General features: G+C 45.1%; 1 protein-coding gene across 2 annotated transcripts in view; it reads right to left on the bottom strand.

The window, feature by feature from the left end:
* CLDN10 (claudin 10) overlaps positions 1–20,398 on the bottom strand; it is a 57,628-nt gene that overhangs the window by 9,545 nt on the left and 27,685 nt on the right. Inside the window, exon 1 of one of the 2 annotated variants that reach the window (XM_064712684.1) lies at positions 3,913–4,215. The exons of the other annotated variant lie outside the window; for it this stretch is intronic. Within the exon in view, the coding sequence (XP_064568754.1) occupies positions 3,913–4,132 (220 nt within the window). The 5' untranslated portion in view covers positions 4,133–4,215. Of the gene's footprint in view, positions 1–3,912; positions 4,216–20,398 lie in introns of those variants that run through there. 2 annotated transcript variants of the gene reach the window in all.

The raw sequence follows: 20,398 nt of genomic DNA on the forward strand, positions 1-20,398 counted from the left end.
CCCAAAACATTCTGTGATTCTATAATGATGAAGAGGCATGAAAAAGGGAGCTGTCTATTTTTTCACAGTCCTTCACTCAAGACTAAGACCTGTCCTTTTCTAAATATTTATTGTCTGTATTTGTACCAGCTCCTGCAGAAAACTTGTCATGTACCTACCAACAACCCCAATGAAGCTCCCAAGCAGCAAAAAGCCATGTGTTTTAAACAGACAAGGAGACAAACATGCATTGCTCATAAAGTCATGTTTAGCAGCATTCCAAGAGAAACCTATTTCAAGGTGGGTTGTTTTTTTTTGTTTGGGTTTGGTTTTTTTTTCATTTCAAACAAATGTGTTTTGTCTTGCTTTGAAATTAATCTTGTTAGAGCTTCATCTTTCTTGCCTCACTGCTCTCACACTTGCCTCATGCTTACAAAGACTTAGAAGGCATTCATGTACTCATATCATATGACCCTATGGAAAAAAATTATATATGCTGAGTTCTGGGGATTGCCACTTTCACAATAAATGCCTCTGGTGGCATTTTGCAGTCTACATCACGTGAAGAGGTAGCCTTACAGATACAGCACAGATTCCTTCCAAAAGTACACACCCATTGCTTTTGTATGTCTTTCTAAGCTCTAATACCCTCTTTTAGCTCATAATTGAATTTTTGTTCAGCTCTGTTCTTGCAAAAGGTCATCAGATCCACTGTAGGAAACATGGAAACTGATATGTCCTCTTTTGGGGGAGGTGGTTTCATCAGTAAATTTCCACCTATGACCAGTGGCACAAAAAGTAAACCCGAAATGACTTTAAGCCCCACAGACAGGAAGAGCATTTTTGCTTGCGTAAAGAATGTAGGGCTCAGCACTTAATGAGGGCTGGCCGAATTGGTTTCTTCTATCGGAATGCATAAAGGTGGAAGGGGACCACAAGCAATTTTCTCTGGAAGCCACTCATGTGGAGTGATGGCCTGAAAGCCATGATGGTCTGCTGTGCCATCCCATAGCAAGCTGGGCAGGACAGTCCAGGCCCACTCCATGACAGAAACCAAAACAAAGGTGAAGAGGAACCATCTCCTGAGCCCCCCTGACCTGAACTATGACACTGCTTCTGAAGAAGGAAGGACTTCTCCTGCACCCCACAGGAGAACTCCAGCCTTTGGCATAGAACCACAGAGTCATCGAGGTTTGGGTAGGGAGGGAGCTCAGAGGTAATGTGGCTCCTACCCCCTGCCATGGGCAGGGACACCTCACATAGACCAGGTTCCTCAAAGCATGGTCTTCCGATTTCTCCCGGTCTTCCTGGTCCCCGGGAAGACCTGAGCAGTCTTTCAGGATAAGAAGTCCAGCTTACTTAGAGGTTTCCAATTTGACCAAAAAAAAAGTATTTCTGTAGAAGAGGAACTGCTCTGAGAGGCAGATCCTCTCCATCTCTGCGACGAAGGAGTGGAGCTGAGCCACATTTCCCTAGGACAGCAGAAATATTTTTAGAAATTTTCCAGTCATGCTCTACCATTTTGAGGAGAGCAACATATTGTCACTACATATATCTTTACAGGGTTATTGTTTCAGCTCACAAACGCGTCCCTGAGAACAGCAATGAGATCTGCCCTGTTTGTGTACTCTGAGTCCCCCACCTGAGGATGGAGTCAGGAAGTTCCCATATTCCCAGTCACAGGGAATGGGATCCACCTTGGGCATGCAAGTCTGGGCAAAGGGGAAGAGAAGGGAAGGAAGAGGCTAGACAAGGGCTGGGGCAGACTTGTCTACTCGTTGAGACACAAATTCTTTAAGCCACAAGTGACACACCGCAGCCCTGAATGCACTCCCCACGGGGGAAGGGTTAGGGTGAAGAGGGGACATACACACCCACAGTCAGCTGCTGACAGGCTCCCTGCAGAGCCTGAAACCACAAGGGAGGGAGTCTGGGCAACACGAGCTCCTGAGAGCACCCCTGACTGCAGTGGCTGCCCCTCTGAGCCCACCCAGCTTGCCTGCTCTGTGCTGGGGCAGGGTACATCACTCTCCCTCCAGCCTGCCTTTCATTCACGTTGTGCCTGGGTACCAGAATCTGCCCCCACAGCATTTAAAGATGCTGCTGAGAAACACTGAAGCCAAGAACTTTCTACTACTGAAAAACAACCTGACCAGAAGGACTGGGACAGGGCCCTTCCAGACGTGCATTTCAGATTCACTTCTGTCTGAAATGAGCTGGTGGCTCCTTCACTGTGCACAATGCACCTCAGAAACTCATTCTTTGGCCAAATGGAACACTCTACCCAACACACAAGGTCTCAGTGCACAAGCATTTGGGGAAGAGGAGGGAAAGGATCTTGCTGTCAAGTGTTGTATTCTTTTTGAAAATGTCAGTGTTCCAAATTCTTCATACTTTGTAACTATGCTTTTCTTACTTTAAAACCAGATTTGCTCAGACCTAAAACAACGGCTAAACAATAGGTTCAAGGGATCCAAAAGGTTTCGCACCACTGATCACTCCATGCCTGCCTGCACAGAGACCCCTGCTCCTTGCCCAGTCCTGGAAATTACACTGGCCACAGAGTGACTGATGTCAGTGGAGGCCAGCCAGCTCTCCTGTCCCTTCCAAGGAACTGGCAAATTCCGCTGCTGCCACAGGGCTGGGTCAAAATAAAGTCTGGGAACGGCCCTTCTGCCCCCAAGGGAAGCATCCTGCAGTGGTGGTGATTGAGGGCTGCCTGCATGACCTCATTTTGGTATCTTGGCCTCTTTCAGCCTTTTCCACATACAGAGGTTAAAGGGTTTCTGATATTGGTACTAACGTCATGTTCATATTAATCCCTGTTACAATTAGTATCAATCTCTGTTAGTGATTAGATTAACAGACCTTCCTTTCATCTTAAACAGAGCTTTTACACCAAAATACCTGCTCAGACTCCAGTGCAAAGGGAATGTCTTGCCAGACTGTGGACAATAGGCATGATCTTTTGTCAGTATCAAAGCCACTGAAATACTGCATATTGCATTCATTTATAACTATAAAAACTTAGGAAAGGTGCCATATTTTTGGAAGCCTTTCCTCCCTTTCTTTACAGCCACTTCTGAAACGATAAACTGATGTCAGACACACTTCTCCTGTTTCTACCAGTCACGATCAGCATGGATTTATCAACTAAAAGTTTAGTTCTAAAGATTTCCTGCAGTGAACCAGTTTCCCAGTACAGCTTCCTGAAAGGGCAAAAATGTTTCCCCTTAATGAGGGAAGAAATGCAGCACCAACTCAATCTTTGGTTTCAAGCCCTATAGCAAAACTCTTCACTTTGCTTCAAAATAGCACTGCCCTAAAGCTGAGCAAAGCTATGCATCCCTTCTGCATACCTTTGCATCCCTGACTGCCCCGAGCTTTCACACTGTCATTTATCAATGAAGCAATTACACCTGAGTTAATAACCACTTAGCAAAACCAGCAGAGGAACATTAATTAAAACAAAACGACGCCAAGGCTTGTTCTTCTCCACCGACCGTTGCACGGCTGGCAAAACCATAAAAAAGAGGAATGTCACGACAGTCGGGAAATAAATCGGCAAGAAAAATCTGCCTGCATTCTTCTTGTGTCAAATCCACACACACACTTTTCTGATGGGGAAAAAAGGCAGGTAGTGACAGTACGAGAGGTCAAACCGGACACTCGGGCACCAAATATAATCTCAACTAATGGGTTTTTGGGGCAAAAAACCCCACTTGCACAGGTGTGCACAGGCAGCCCGCTGCCACCTGCCTGGGGACACGGGGGCACCTGCCCACGAACCGCGGGGGAGCCGCCTGGTCCGGGTCCCCGCCGCCCCCCGCCCGCCCGCCCCGCCGAGCCCGGCCCGGGAGCGGCCCCGGAGCTCCGGCCGAGGGCACAGGGACACCGGAGGTGGCATCGGGGTGGGGGCAGCGGGAGCCTGACCGTCCAGCGCCAGCATGGAGGGGAAGTCCTTGCAGTTGGAGACGCCGGTGGAGTCGGTCACGCAGGTCTTCCAGAGGTTGGCCCAAAAGGTGGCGGTGGTGATGACCGTGCCATCGATGGTGGACACCTTCCAGTAGTCGGTGGGCAGCGTGGAGGACACCAGCACCCATCCCGAGATGGTCAGCAGGAAGGCGATGATCTCCGCCGACGTGCTCGCCATGGGCCCGGCAGCAGCGGCGGGAGCCGCGGCGGATCCCGGCGGCGGCGGGCGGAGCGGAGCCGAGCGGAGCCGGGCCGGGCCGAGCCGAGCCGGGCGGGGCGGGGCGGGGGCGGCCGCGCAGCCCAATCAGCACCGACAGCTCCCGGCATCGCCCCGGCCCGGCCCCGCCCCGGGGTGCGCGGGACGGAGCCCGCACGGCCGGCGGGGCGCTCCCCGGGCTGGCCCCGTGAACCAGACCCGAAAGCAAACAGCGGCGCGATCTCTAATGCGGGGTTGGATCCCCCTTCTTCCGCAGGTGCCCGTGCGGGGTCGGGAGGGAATGGCAGCAGCGGGACAGGCGGGTCCTCAGCATCTCCTTCCCAGCTGCGGGTTTGCGCCTCTCTCCCTGCGACCCCGCGCCATCCTCCCCACAAAGAGCCTCGCCAGAAAGGTGGCTTCGAGGAATACTTGTACAATACGGGTGTGCCGACCGTGAGCACTCCATATTCCTACGGGACAAAAGCTTTTGAAACGCATAACAGGGTTTTTTAATCCTCTGAATTTCAGATGGCCCCTGATATTATCCAGCCACAGGTGATACAACGTTTGATACGTGTTACAGCAATGTGAGGTGATGAACTTGGGATTTTCTACCTCGGTTTTCATGCAGTGGCATTCGAGCCTGCGGCTCACAGGTGGAGCATTATCCTCAGTGGTTTCTCCTCGTTTGAAGCTGTTTACTTTCCACATCAGTAGTGTATTTGCCATTGATGTGGAAAGTACACTGCCGGTCTTTACTTTCCTCCTATTTATGTCAAAACTATTGTTACATTTTCTAAACCTTTTTGCCAGATGGGCAATCACTGGAGGATAAGAAGCCATATTTGCATCATTATTCTTCTGATGAATGTTCTTTGGTTTTGCCGTGTGGACACAAACCCGGATGTAATCACCTTACAGACATATATTAAAAAAAAAAAAAAAAAGAAAAAAGGAAAAGGAGAAAAATCCCAGAGCTGGGTGTACCTTTGGATTTGTGTCAGAGCTCAGTGGGAACAGGGTGTTTGTTGAGCTGTCAATGCTCCAGCAGGATAAAAGGGGGTCCACAGACGCATTTAGTGACGCAGTGGCTCTCTGCCTGCTCTCTGCCTCCTTGGTACCCCCTGACTTTCAGGTGACGCACTTCCCTGCATTGGCAGGGAAGAAGGACTGGGAAAAGCAGGCAGGAGGCTTGTTTGCACAGCAGCATTGGGCATGGGGCATGGGGCATGCTGCCGCTCCATTCACCCTCTGGGCCAAGATGCTTTCCTCTCTCCCCAGGAGGGAAAAGAAACAGGGTCCTGAAGAAGGCCTGAAGAAGCCTCCTCTGTGATGTCAGGCTGTAGCCAGAGCTCACTTTGGAACACTGGGATGACTGTACATCCAAGTCCCATCTCCATGATATTATGATCTAGTTATTGAAGGGCATGGCAGCAGAAAGGAAAAAGGAAAAAAAGATTTTTTCAATATTTCCCCCAATATTAGTGCTTTGAGATCTTGCAGTCTGGAATTATGTTGGTCGTGGTAAAGTAGATCAATCCAAGCTATCAGCTGGGATCTAATCAAGTCTGAGGTAGGAGACTCGAGTCCAAACTTGGGTCATTGTGTTTCTTGACATGGGAAGCTCACCTATTGTTTTGTTGATAACACTGCTTTGCTTGGTGAATCCAGGGAGCAGCATTTGGGCAAATTTTGGCTAGGGCTCATCAGAATTTTGGGGTGTGCTGTCATGCAATAACCAGAAGGCTGGAGTGAGTGTTGAAGGACAGGAACACAGCCAGGACAGCTCTAGGCCTGAGTCTGAGCTGCCGAGTCTGGGAAGGAGAGGAGGAGTGTTTTCCTGAAGAGCACAGGCACTGCTCCCCAGAGGGCCAGCAGGAGTGGAGGCTGGTGAGTGACCCTGCCGAGGGCGGGCAGTCCTGCTGAAGCTGCTGTGGCCTCTGGCTATGATGTCCAGCAACCATCTGTGCTGTCCCAGACCATGCTGCTTTCAACTGAGCCAGACTTGGCCATGTGCAACGTGGATCCACATCTACCTGAGGGCCACCTGCCTGCTGCCATGGACTTCAGGGTGAGCCCATGCAGGTGGCTTAGGACAAATGAAAATATTTCAGCTTCAAACCCACTCTCTGCCTGCCCATAAGGACCCTTCAAGCAGGGATAATTTATATGTTCACTCCCTTGTAAGCCCTGTTTTATCCAGAATGTTGTAAAGTGGCCTGAGTGTACAGGAGAACCAGACTTGCTTTAGCTTCAGGGAAACGCTCCTCCTTTCATTTCCTGATGCTGTTGCTTCTGAGGATGTTTTATGTTACTAGTCCAGTTGTTACCATCTTTCTCATCTAAAATCAGAGCAAGACCTTGCACTTCTGATCTCAACTTTGGTGATATAAACCCCAAATGACATAGTGTACAGCTGAGGGTTCCCCCAGGCTGAAGAGTGAGGGAAGTTGCAAGAAGTTACTCTTCCATGGTGACATTTTCTTCATGCTGGGTGGAATCTGTAAGGATAAGACATTGGAAAACATTCATCTGGGAGGCTGTCTTTCTCCCCTTTTTCTTCTGCTTCTTTCTCTTGCGCACCTGCAAGTCCCTTTACCGTCAGCTTAACTCATGCATCTTCCAGTTTTCCAGGATACTGTGGCCTGTTGATGTGGTAGGAGCTTTAACATCCATATGAAGACATTTCTGTATCTCTCTTCTACCTCTGTCTTCCTGCTACCATAACTCTGGCATTGGATTTGCTTACTTGGCTTTCTTAGCTATTTATACTTTATGTAGTAGAGCAAAAGACTGGGCCTTTGTTTTGGTTTTTCTTTTGTTGGATTGCTTTTTTGAGGTTTTTTTTGTTCCTGTGTTTTGGGACAAGTTATGACTTGGGAAATTTTTGAAAGTTCCTCAGGCTGCTGTGGGACTGATTTCTGTTTTCTTCTGTTCATAAGCTGATCATGTCAATACAACAGCTGGGTCATTTGAGGAGTATGGGGTTTATTCCCTTGGACTGGGGACTGGGTTTACTCCCCTGGACTTAAGAAAGGTGCTCATGTCTTCTTTTAAGAAAAACAGCCCTTGTGGTTCATTTTTTGTGGCAAGTTTCATTGACTCTTGGGTGTAAAAGTGGCTTTTAGGGGAAAAATAGTAGTGTTTAGAATAGGCTATTTCATTTGGAGGGGACCTGTGTTGATCATCTAGTCCAGCTGCCTGACACTTCATAACTGACCCAAAGTTAAAGCGTGTTACTAAAGGTTTGTCCAAATACCTCTTAAACACTGACAGGTTTGGGGCATCAACCACCTCTCTATGGAGCCTCTTCCAGGGTTTGACCATGCTCTTAGTAAAGAAATGCTTTTCCTAATGTCCAGTCTGAACCTTCCATGGCACAGCTTTGAACCATTCCTACACATCCTATTGCTGGATTCCAGAGAAGAGATCATCTTCAACTTCCCCCCCCAGGAAGCTGCAAAGAGCAATGAGATCACCCCTCAGCCTCCTTTTCTCCAAATAAGACAAGCCCAGAGCACTCAGCCACTCCTCACAGGACATGATTTCCAGCCTCTCACCAGCTGCTGTCCTCCTATTGATGCATTCAAAGACCTCAACATCCATCTTAAATTGTGGACCTAGCACTGCACACAGCACTCAGGGTGAGGCCGCATCAGTGTTGAAGAGGAAGGGATGATAAGGGATGATCCCCTCCCTTGACAGGCTGGTGATGCTCTGTTTTATGCACCCCAGGAAGGGATTTGCCCTCCTGGCTGCCAGGACACTTGGCTGACTCACACTGATCCTGCTGCTGACCAGCACCCCCAGATCCCTCTCCAGCTGCTCCTCTCCCAGTTTGTACTGATTCCCACCCTGTCCTAGGTACAGAAACCAGCATATGGACTTGTTACATTTAACCCCATTAATCATTGCCCAATGCTCCAATGTATTGAGATCACTCTGCAAAACCTTTTGTCCCCCAAGAGTGTCAACAGCACCTCCTGGGCTGGTGTCATCAGCTAATGGTGTGTTCAAGCCCTGCATCCAGATTGCTGATATTGGACAGATCTGGACCCCAGGAATGAGGTGTGAGAAACACCAATGGTGACCATTGACCATCCAGATGTAATCCCACTACAACCCTTTGGACTTTGTTCTTCAGCCAGCACACCGTGAATCCATTCATCCCACAGCTGGACAACTTGTACAGAAGGATGCTGTAAGGGACAGTATGAAATCCCTGACTTAAATCCAGAAAAACTCCATGCCCTGTCTTCCCTTCATCCACCAGGTGGGTGACCTTATAATAGAAGGATATGAAATTAGTTAAACAGGATTTTCCCTTTGTGAGCCCGTGTTGACTGTGAGTGGGGATTGCATTGTTCTTTAAATGCCTTCTGACAGTACCCAGTGTGATCTTCTCTGCAACTTTTCCAGGAACTGAAGTTAGACTAACAGGTCTGTAGTTCCCTGGGCCTTCCCTCACGTCCTTCTTGTAGATTGGAATAATATTGGCTGGGTTCCAGTCAGCAGAGACCAACCCCAGGCTACTGAGGTTTTTTAACTACATACATTTTACAAATCAGGCTGGGATATAAGGAAATAGTTGAATTTTCGTAATGTACAAACTTTTTATTATATTGCCATCTACAGAAAAACCCTTCAGAGACAATTGTGCTCTCAAGTCTGAAATACAGGATATTATTTTAGCTCTTGCAGGCTCAAAATTACAAGCAATCATTATTGCCTCATAAGTTAAACACTGGACGACAACAGCATTTGTTCTGCAGCCAGGATAAGCAGGCTAGGGTCGTCATGCCTTTGTCCCAGAGTAATTTTTCTTGTAATTTTACCATGCATAGGTTGGGCAATTTGAGACTCTTTCCTGGCTTTGCCATGTTACGATTTCCAGGGTGCCTAGAGCACTTGTGCAAAATCAAAAAGTCCCAACTTTATTTTCTTCAGCTGAAGGACAGCTTCCTTGTCTGCTAGGGTTTTCCTGAGAGTCTAAATATTGAAAAAGTAAGGCAGACATGAGAATAAGAGTGTCATCACCTGGGTCTGTTGACAGTGCTAGATCTGGGGAGGGCACCCCAAACTGGCATGTACATTAGAGGAGATTAACACAACAGTAAGTGAGGAGCTTGCATGGTGCTCTGCATTGTGCAGAACAAAGTGCTGCCTAAAAAATGAGCAGCCAGATCCTCTTCCTCAAAAGAGAGCAAACAAAAGAATGTTTGCAAAAAAAAAGAAAAAAAAATCCATCAGATTGGGAACATCAGTTAATAATCTCCAGTCCTCGCTGGGGGTACTATCGTTGTTTTTCTTAAGTGGTGGAAAAAGGAATTAAATTAAATTACTGCATGTCTTTTGTAAACTGCCAGGACAAGAATGATTTTTAGCTATGCAGTTCATATATTACATAACAAAAAGTAAAAAATTAATAGGAACTGACAATCCAGAGCATTTTAAAGGAGTGAAAAATTGCATTCCGCAAGCCATAAACTTTCCCCTCTCTGTTCAGTGCCTTCAGACATTACCGACTTTGTTTCTTGACACTGTGATTAAGGCTTTGTTTCTTTCTTTCTTTCTTTTTTTTTCAGCTTGCCTTAATTTTGTTGAGAAAAGCCTGTGTTGTTCCCTGAAAGTTTGTAATACAATCTTTTAAAAATAGATATAACCTGTTTAACAAACTCAGCAGGAAATGTGAAGAAGTGCATCTCCTACTTTCCTGGAGGTGCATTCCTCCTGGCCAACAGCACAGGTGCAGCTCTTGTCTGTCAGAAGTGGCCGCCACATCAAATTAAGTTTTGCTAAGAGCAGGCAGGTTGCTGTGGAAAGACAGGAAACCTCCAGATAGATTTTAAGAACATGCGGCCCTATGTAGTGCAATTCAGAAAATTTGCAAAATGTTAGAAAGCTTTTAAAATAAAAGAATATTGTAACTAATGGAATTTAAAAGGATTTAACTGAGATGGCAGGGAGAAAGGCAAATGGTTTTCCAGAGCAGTTGGAATTCAGAAGTGATCCTTGCCAGTGAGCCATAAAGACCAAGAAGTTGAGTCCTGACCGTGTCTGAGCAGCAGGACAGTGTTTGGATATCGGTGTCCCTGCAGTGGGAACACTTTCCCACTGAGCATGTCCTCTGCCCTCGTGTGCCACAGCTGGTTTCTGCTGTTTCCTGAGCACCTGGTAGGTCTGGGCATGAGTAGTTTGTAATTTTTTACAGGCACCAAGATAGCTCCCAGCCCACATAGAAGCCGAGCTGACCCTCTGTGGGGAGCACAGCAACAGGACAAGGGGCACGAGTTGGAAGGGGCAAGAAATACTCTTTAGGTATTAGGAATAAATCAGTTTCCAGGAGGATGGTCAAGCACTGGGAGCAGGCTGCCCAAAGGGGCATCTCCCTCCTTGGAGGTGCTCAAGACTTAACTGGTCATGGCCCTGAACAAGCCCGTCTGATCAGATGTATTTTGGACTAGATGACCCCTGCAGGTCCCTCCTAACCTGACTTTATTACTCTGTGATTTTGTTACCTCGCTGGAGCAGATGGAGGAGCACTGGGCTGCATTTGACTTATTATAGCTCTAAGTGGCACCCAGGTGCACTAATGATCACAGATTATATGTTATGCCCAGAACATGATTCCATGTGGTTCCTGCTACCCTGTTATTTAGAACACATGCTGGAATCTTCTTTTCACAGGTGCATTTCAGTTCATAACAGCAGTGCATTTAACTACTTTTTCAGCTGTTTACACATAGGGAAATTTTCCATGGTCATCCTCTTTTTTATTTATTTTTGTAAGATGCCTCTGGACATGCTAGAGAAAACCCCAAGAGAAACATGTGACACAGAGATCTTTAGTTCTGGCAGTGTAATACCCTTCCTGAGACAGCAGAGCAGGGATGAAAAGAAGAGATGAGCTCCTGGAAAAGGGGGACTCATTTCCCACGTGGATGCAGGAGCAAAGATGTTCAGTGTGTGCTTCAGCTGACAGGGGGTGGCAGCAGCTGGAGAGGGTGGTTGAGGAGATGTGAGGTGACTGGCAAGGGCCCTGGAGGAGGCAGAAATAAGCTTCAGCAGAGCATGAGTGAGGTGATAACTTACACTGTGCACTTTACTTAGCCCTGCTTAAGTGTAGCCTGGCCCTCACCATGCATTTGTCCCAGTTTCCAATTTGAAGGAAGGGGAGAGAGGAAAAGGTGAGTTTCTGCCTTACACCCTCCCACCAGCATCTCTCTCCAAGGAAGCTCTTCCACATGTCTTCCTCTGGTTCATCACCTCAGCTCCCACAGGGGCTCCTTTTTTACTCAGGGAATGGTTGTGCCTTGCAGAGGGTGGGTGCTGTGGTTTGCTGTCCCTGGCCCCACTGTTTGTCAAGCACCAATTGTCCCAGCTTGTGGCATTGAAAGATTTAATTTAACTGAGAACCTGAAAACCACAACCTGGAGCAAAGCAGCTTCTGCAGTGTAATTAATTTCAGAGCAAACGGACGGGGATCAAAAAAGGTCACGGTGACAAAACAGAGTTAAAAGCTGTCTTAGATCAACATGCTCAAGCAATTCAGAAACAAAGGGGATAAGGAAATAATATGTGATAGATTCAAAAATCAATAAACTGGTTGTGATTAGTGTGCATTTGATCCATCATCAATACTGCTCCTTTTGATCCTTCTGGACTGATTTGGTTTCTGACGTGGTGTGTGCATTTCAAAGAGAAGTGGGTAAAACCCTCCAGTGAAAGGTGGGGGTTGCCTCCAGGTGTAGAGGCTCTTGGATAAAGAGGATAGATTTAAAATCGAAATTTTCTGAGCTTAAAAAATCACAAATAAAAGTGGCAGTAATAAGACATGAGGAGAAAAAAAAGATCTTAAAACATAGGTGTCAGTGTCAATGTTTTTGTGCTGGGGGACATGATCAAGTTCCCTCATCTTCCCATCTACTGAAAGCACTGCCTACTCAAAAATTGGCTGGATCAAATGAAATTGGAAGTTTTTTAGTGTACCAAGCAACACTTCAGCTCATTTTTGCGTGCAATCTGTGTGCAGCACCATGTTTTTCCCATTTCTTCAGTGCAGCATTTGGCCAGCCTCCATGCTGACTCTTGAGGAAAGAGTCCACTACTGCTTGTAATAAATGAAGCAGTATATTACCTAGGAGAAAATTCATTTGGACTGCTTATTTTTGCTGGGTCACAGTCCAGAGTAGCCAGCAAGACATTTGCCAAGGGCAGGACATAATGTGCTTTGCCTGTTATGTTAATGCTTTCATGGTCCCATACGGAAAGTATTTTTCTTCCATTACATGGCAGTAGCTCTACCTTGCCATTGCCCTTGCAAAGAAATAAAGCCTCTTCCACTGGTAATAGAGATCCAGGTATGCACTGTGAGTTTTTCTTCTGTTTTCCTCTTTGTTTTCCTCTTTGTTCAAGTGTCTTTTCTCAGATGATTGTTTATTTCAGTGTCTCATTAATGTCCTCATTGCAGCTTTTTAATTCACTTTAGCTGCAAGCCAGGTGAAGAAGGGCAGAATCACTTTTGAAAATACATTATTAAAACTATGTAAAATGTCTTTTTTTTCATATCAGAAATGCATTTTGTCTTTTAGAAAAGGAGAAATTCTTAAACAGTTTTGACTTAAGTTGCAGTTTTAAGGTGGGAAACTGAGCATGTTTCTGATTTTGGTGGTATTATATGAATATAAATATTGCACAGCACTTTTTATTTTCAAAAAAGTTGTATAGTGAGAGACAATGGGATAATGCAGAAATCTCTTTACTTGGTTCTAGCTCTGGGAAAGTTCAGTTTCCTTTTCTTTTCTAGTGTTTGCAGTAGTTATTTTATGTGGACAGGAATCAGAAAATCTTTCAACAGCAAATTCATGTTTCAGAAGTCTCCGGGTGACAAAACAGTGGATTTTGATTGTAAATTGCTTGACAAATAACAGCAAAATCTAAATGCCAGCGGATGCCAAACATTGAGACTGGAGACACCAGTGTGTTTGATTTTCTTTAATGACTGCTCTTTGTTTTTCTACTGGATTGCGCACTATTGACAAAAATTACTTTCAGTGATGTCTGAGGATTAAGGATTTATTTGGAAAGATGGCCCAGAGCATTTTATTCATGTGGTATTCTGGGAACTGTTAACTTTTCTAAATACATACAAGAAAAACCTGATTTTGTATGAGAGAGTTAGGACATGGCATGCAAAAGCTACAGGCTTACTGCATCCATTAGAGAACTGGACATAAACGTTATAATTTAGCTGGAGGAAGTGTTTGTGCAATCTCTGAATATACTGTTAGTGTGAAGTTCTGTGCTTTAGAATGAGATGCAAACATAAAAATGCATGAAATTCTATTGCCAGTCAGAAATCCCCCATCCTATCCCCTCCAGTCCCATTAAATCCAGGACATCTCTGGAAAGTGTGAGGTTTTATGTGAGGAATTTTCCTGCCTGTAAAGGAAATGTGGGGGCATGGGCTGTAGGCAGCAGCTCACAGATGCCTGTGTGCAGGCTGCTCAGCGACTGGAGCCGTGTGGAGCTGCAGCTCTGTGCCAGCCATTGTCCTCACCAGGCACCTTCCAGTGACACGTCACATGCCCTGAGCTGTGAAAATATTGATTTTGGGATCACATGCCTGAACAATTCTCAATTTTCCTCCCATCCCAAACAGGATCTAAGCTCAGGCTGGGATCCTCTTTGAGCAGGTGTATGCCCTGGAGGTTGCTCCAAGCCCTTTGCCTGCTCATTCTTTGCAGGAGGTTTTACCCACCTCCGAAACAACTGTTCTCCAGCTCTGGCAGCACAAGCCCCATTGCTGCACATTTCTGCAGACTGAGGATGGCTTAAGCATGACCAAAAGCACAAGTGCCTCTCTCCTGCCTGCAGGCTCCCTCTATGTCAATCCACCACTTCTGTGGGAATAAGGCACGGGTAACTCCCCTGCTCTGTGCAGGGTGACCAGAGAAATGGAAGACATGATGGGTTTTGAGGACTGAGTTTATGGTACAAAAATGATAAAAACACAGTTAAATTAAAGGGAAAGCAATCCTCCCCTGTGTTCAACAGAAGTTAATTCTTGTGTTTTTCCAGCAAATCTCATGCCTCGAGAGCTGACTGAGCAGCCCAATATTGTCCTGGGTTCTTCAAGGCCTTCCACCTAACTTGTACACATTGGCTGCCTGTTCTCATCCCAGTGAATCACAGCATGAGTGCCTCAGCAGATGGGCATCTTGGGTTTGGAGCCCTCATCTCTCTGCCCCTCTCACATCTCCAGCAGTGGCTCCCACAGTGAGTGTCTTGTGCAGGCAGAAGCTGCCCAGTTGCCCCAAGAACCTCACAAGTGCCAATGTGTTCCCTGGCTTTTGGCAGGGAGCAGCAGCATCCTTGGATGCATGCCTGTCAGCTGAGAGGCTCCTTGCCCAGCTGCATTTCAGTGATTAACCTGCTGCCTCTGTGTGTCAAATAAGAGGTTTCCATGCCACACAAGAAAAGACAGGAGGGTTAGATTTGCTTGAACTCCCTGGGACTGATGTGGTGTCCCAAGGGTGGGCATCCTTCTGGATATTCAGATCAGTATCTACCATGTGGTTGGAGAGATGCAGAGCACTGTAAATAAGGCATGTAACAGCTTGTGTTGCAGGCTTGCTCTCCAAACAAGGCTTGGAGAAGTCAAGGGGGTCTGTTGTTCCAAGGCAGGGCTGTAAGAGGTCACTCTCCTGTTGGTGCTGCCCCTGAACTCAGCCTCTCTTCTGTGAGACATTTCTCGGCATGCTGGTGGTCTGTTGGCTTGTGGGAATGGCCCCTGCCAAGCTCTTCAGGCGTGGAATAGGTCATTCCCTTCTCATTTGGAAAGTGTTAGGTTAATTTCTAATCAGAAGTGCCTTTGAACTTCTGAACTTTGAACTCAGTGAAAGAAGCCTTCTCTTGAGTACATCAAAGCTTGTCACTGTGCCTAGGGGAATGATTTATGCCACAAACGCATCATGCCAAGAAATTATCGCAAGTCCTTTATGTGGCACAGGCATCATTGAATATATTAATATGGACAAGTAAATAAAATAAAGCCATTAGTCTAGGATGCACACCCCTGGGAGCAGAATTTGCTCTGCAGGTTTTCAAGAAGGCTGAAATACCAACCACTGATCTTTCACAAAGAAGATCTCTCACTCTATGAGTGTTAGAACACTCATATACATATTTATTAATTTATATTGAAAGGATGTGATACAAATAATTTTATATATCCCTGCCTTATACTATGTCTCAGTAGAGATCAGGGTCTTATCAAAACTATTATTTCCTAGATATTGGAGAAAAATTATTTGGCAACAACCCCACCAACCACATGTTTTCTTAATGACATTAAACACATACACATCTCCATAAGTAAGCATTACCATTACAAACTGATGAAACCAATTCATAAAACAACAAGAGAGAACTAATGGTTTAGGATAAATAGAGGAGACTGAAACAACCCAGCACACATACCATCCCTCCCCTTAGCAGATGAAAATGTTCTTCTCCCTTTCCTTACAGAAATCTATTATAGGGTACTACAAATGGTGTCTATGTCAGAGCCTCTCTTTACCCACAGAATTTCTTCTGCAATTGATATTCTTACATACTACTGCACACTACCCATGTATCCCTAGGATAATTCATTACTAGAAGTGGGATGGGCATGTAATAATTACAGCTGTTCATTAGCCTTATCAGGGATTATCTAGATTTAGTTACAAAACAGAGAGGTACTTCCTTTGTAATTCCTTTGTAGCTTTGCTTTGCAGGACTAAAAATGCCCACCAGGACAATAGTTTCTTTAGGATTTTGCTTTTCATTCCTTTTTCTTTTTCTTTTATACTGTCTGGGTTTAGAACTTGCTTTAGTGTGTAGTCCATGACAGAAGAGTTCCCAAATGAGCTGGTTGTGAATCTCAGGTCACTATCGTTCCTCAGCTCCATTCAAACAGCAGTTTACAACAAAGGATGACATTCTGTGATGGTTTGTTTGTTCAACAGCTGAGCTTTTATGCAATAGGGAAGTAAAGTACTTGAGTCATTTCCATTTGTTTTTGACAGAGCAGCAATAATACTGAACTGAGAGGTGTTTCTGAGGTTTTTTCCCTGATAACTTCCAGCATTTGATGCTGATTTCAGTTTTTTTCTTGTATGGCTGCAGTCACGCCTGGTGAGATAAGCCATCTTAAGCTGTTTCCGATCCTCAGATGAGCACTGAGAATACTGTTTGGCACTTCTGTGGGCATGCTCTGTACTGTTGCAAAACAATACTTTTCACTTTAGTGTTCCATCACCTTCAGTGACTTGGCTCTATTGTCCCAAAATGTTTGCAAGCTTGGGAATATCCAGACTTATGATGGTGGCCTGGTATAATCACCCTCTCATGTGATTAATTTTGGAGTAATTTGTACTCATCAGTAGAGCTTGCCAGATTTTCTATTAGAAGGATGAAATTGCCAGGTCATGTCAATGAGCTCTGCCTTGTGTCTCCCTTCAGAACAGCCGGGCATTGGTTCACACAAGTATTTCTACACTGTGCATCCAGAGACTTGCAGTCTTATTTAAATTATGTCTGCTCATGACCAGCTCCCTAAATGGTTCACATAAAAAACTAACTGCCAGTAGTACTTTCTTCACAAGGGGAAGTGGAGGGGCAGGAAATGATCTCTTCTCTCTCATGACCAGAGACAGGACCCAAGGGAATGGCATGAAGCAGAGTCAGGGGAGGTTGAGGCTGGATATCAGGAAATGTTCTTCACCCAGAGGGTGTTTGGGCACTGGAACAGCTCCCCAGGGCAGTGGTCTCAGCACCAGCCTGATAGAGCTCAAGAGGTGTTTAGACAGTGCTCTCAGGCACAAGTGTGACTCTTGGGGATGGTGCTGTGCAGGGTCAGGAGTTGGAATTGATGATCCTGATGGGTCCCTTCCAACTCAGAATAGTCTCTGATTCTTTGATTCTATGATTATGAGCTCATCCTGGCAGTTTTTATTACTATTACTATTACTATTATTATTATTATTATTATTATTGTTGTTGTTGCTGTTGTTGTTATAGCAGTGAAGGATCAAGACCACAAGAAGTAAATCAGTGAGGGATTTACTTCCTTAATATTGGAGTATTTTATTGAAGGTGTGAAGCATCTGTGAGCACTGTTTCTTCAGCTCCTAAACCACTTTCTGATGCCCATGTCAGAAAGGATCTGTAAATGGTGGTGGTAAGGGTTGACCTTGCCTTTTGTGTTAGTATGCTCATGTATTTTTTTAGACCCTTGTTGCTTCTTAAATTAAGACAATATTACTACAGTAGCTATCCCTGCCTGCTGGGAGCGAGGGTGAGATGCCTTTGTGCCTAGGAAGCAATTTTCAGACCAGAGACTGCAGAGAAATGCAAAATTTTGCCCACTTTTGTCTTCTGAGACCACAGAGGGCACGCTGTGTTACCTCCCCATTTGCCTGAACTATGTCTGAAAATGTGACAATGGCTTTGCAACTGAGCATGCAGAGACACCTTAACTGAAGAGTTTTTGTGTCATGACTGTTTCATGTATGCTTAAGGGTCAGGGTTGTGTCTTTGAGTTTCTTTGAAAGAAACTCCTTGGGAGTGCAGAAATCACAGAAGAACTATGTTTGAAGATTGTATCATATCCAGTGGAGGTGATACAATCTCCACAGCATTCGTATCTTTGAAATGAGTCATTATTTTGAATAATGATCCATGCTTGCTCATTTTCATGTGAACAGTGACGAGGAAAACTTAGCATGAAGGATTTACTTCAGGCTTTCAAACCCTTCCTCAAGATCCACTGGTCTGTGAAGTTTAAAGATCACTGGCTAAGGCCATGTGAAGTGGTAACAGGGATTGATGACACTTGAATAAAGAGAGTTATTGATCTGTGTGACAGCTGCCATCACTAACAATGCGGTCTAACCATAGTGACAACTCTCTTCCTCTCCCTTTCCTTGCCAGCCAAGACTACTTCAATGCCTCTGCAAATGAGCCTTCATTCTGCTCTGTATTGCAACACTGATGGTAGCCCCACAAAGTAACCTGAGCTTGCCACAAGTTCATTTACATTTGAATTGAATATGATGCAATATGACAAGTGGTGTTTGGCAATAAACATGTTATAGGTAGCCTTGTTCCACGCTGTCATTGTAGAGCATTTCCTGGCAAATGCAAGAGGTGGGATTCTGTTTAACTCAGATGGCCAAAGCACAGATGTCCACATCTGGGCTAGTGACCAGAGCTCCATGCACCATAGTCAAAGGAGTCTGCAGAGCTACGCAGATGATAAATATAGGGCGAAATGGGAGAACTGTGTCCCTGAGTGCCTAATACATTTTATTGACTGTAAAAGGAAGCAAAATGGGCAGATTCTTATGGAGTCATCTATATTCCACATGTCATGGGATGAGATTTTTTACTGTCAGATATTTTAATGTCAAATCCCATATTTACAAATGGAGATATTTACAACCTGAAAAGGTTTTGTCATTCACAAATACAGGCTGGCAGGAACGTAGTGCTTTTGTATTGCTGGAGATTAATTTTGCACCCTCTACTGGAAGATATGTTTGGTGCATATAAAACATGGAAATGGGACATAGTTACAGTGAAGTTCTCTCCTCATTGTCCTACAGTAGAGTTGTAATATGCTGACTAATCCTTAATTTCTGATCACTTACAAGTACTGGCACACATGGCTCTTGGTTTGTGAATTTACCTGCTGCCAAAGTTAATAAATCAGACTGTGGCCTCTTGTGAAATATAATTTCCAAGTGAATACACTAAAGCTCAAGGGAAAGAAAGTTCTTTATTATTTTTAAAATTTCCATTGGGATGTATTCACTTGGAAAATCCAGAGTACTAAACATGGAAAGCTTGAATATAAGCTCCACCATGTTTGTTTTGTAGTGACATTGCTCGGTTAATGTTAAGATCTATGCAGCTCTGAGTTCACAATCTGATCCTCTACCCAGTCACAGGAAAGCAAACAGCAATTATTATTTCACTTGTAAGAAGAAAAAGGTCTTTTCAGGGTTACATCACATGCCTTATCTCCCTGAACAAGCAAATGTGACAGGTGGATAATGCAAGTGAAAAAAATAGTTGGTCCTAGAGAGTCTGACTTTGGAAGAAGGGTAATTTTGGCTATCAAAAAAGAGAGAGCTGATACTTTATCCTCTAAATGAGAAATAAACTTCTGAAATTTGAATTGTGTGAAAATAGGCATGAAAGGAGTGTGGACAGCTTTCCAGGTGGGATGTGGACATTCCTGTCTCTGAGTTGTCTCACCAATTCATCTAAATGACACTTCTTCCAATCTTCAGATTTAAGCAGGATATAGTAAAATGGAGCACGTAGTTACCAGAGTCTGATATAATGAGTCTGTACACTCTCAGCAGAAGTGTTTGCAGGGAATCTGCTTTCCACTGATCTGACATGGTCACACACTGGAGATGTGTGGTCACTCAAAATCTCACTGGATCGTGGCTGGCTATCAGTAAGCAAACAGCAAATAAAGCACATCATCAGATGGATTTACTGTGTTAAATTTGCAAATATCACAAACTACTCTTTGCACTGCTGACAGACCCTGGTCGCAACATCTTTGGCAGTCTTAGCCATGGGTGTGAAAAGGATCAGCAAAATAATCAGTTCCCTCCAGGCATTCTGAAAAAGAAAAGGCGCTTTGCCAGGAATAAGAAATGAGATCTGTTTTGTGAAATGAGCTGTTCTTCAGGCCAGTTCTTCTCCCCAGCTTGGATAAGGCAGGATCAAGTCAGCCACGGTACTGACAGCCAGCCTTGCTCTGCTGAGCTGTCAGGTATTTCCTTTGCTTACTGTCCTTGAAAAGAGAGGAGCAATGGGGCAGCACATAGATAGGAAAAGATGTAGACCCACTTCTTCTGGGGAAAAGAACTAACACTGGAACATATAGAAACATTTAGTGTCCAACCCTTTTGCCATTCCACAAAAAGCAGGCTGGGTCTCTGCGGCTCTTACCCTCCAGTACACAAAAATGGCTATAGATATGCCCAAAGTTTTTGCATCAGTAAAAACCTGGGTCCTATATGCAGCTCCTGCTCTGTATTGGGTAGTACAGCAACCACCAGCATTCCATGTGTGATGAACTGAGTCCAGTACAGATCTCCAGTAGCCCCCAGCTATCCCCAGAAGCATCATTTGTTCCCCTGAAATGGAGAGCTTGCAGATCTGGCCATGCTCTACACCCAG

The sequence above is a fragment of the Zonotrichia leucophrys genome, chromosome 1 (genome assembly GCF_028769735.1).
Source record: "Zonotrichia leucophrys gambelii isolate GWCS_2022_RI chromosome 1, RI_Zleu_2.0, whole genome shotgun sequence".
In the NCBI taxonomy this organism is placed as follows: Eukaryota; Metazoa; Chordata; class Aves; order Passeriformes; family Passerellidae; genus Zonotrichia; species Zonotrichia leucophrys.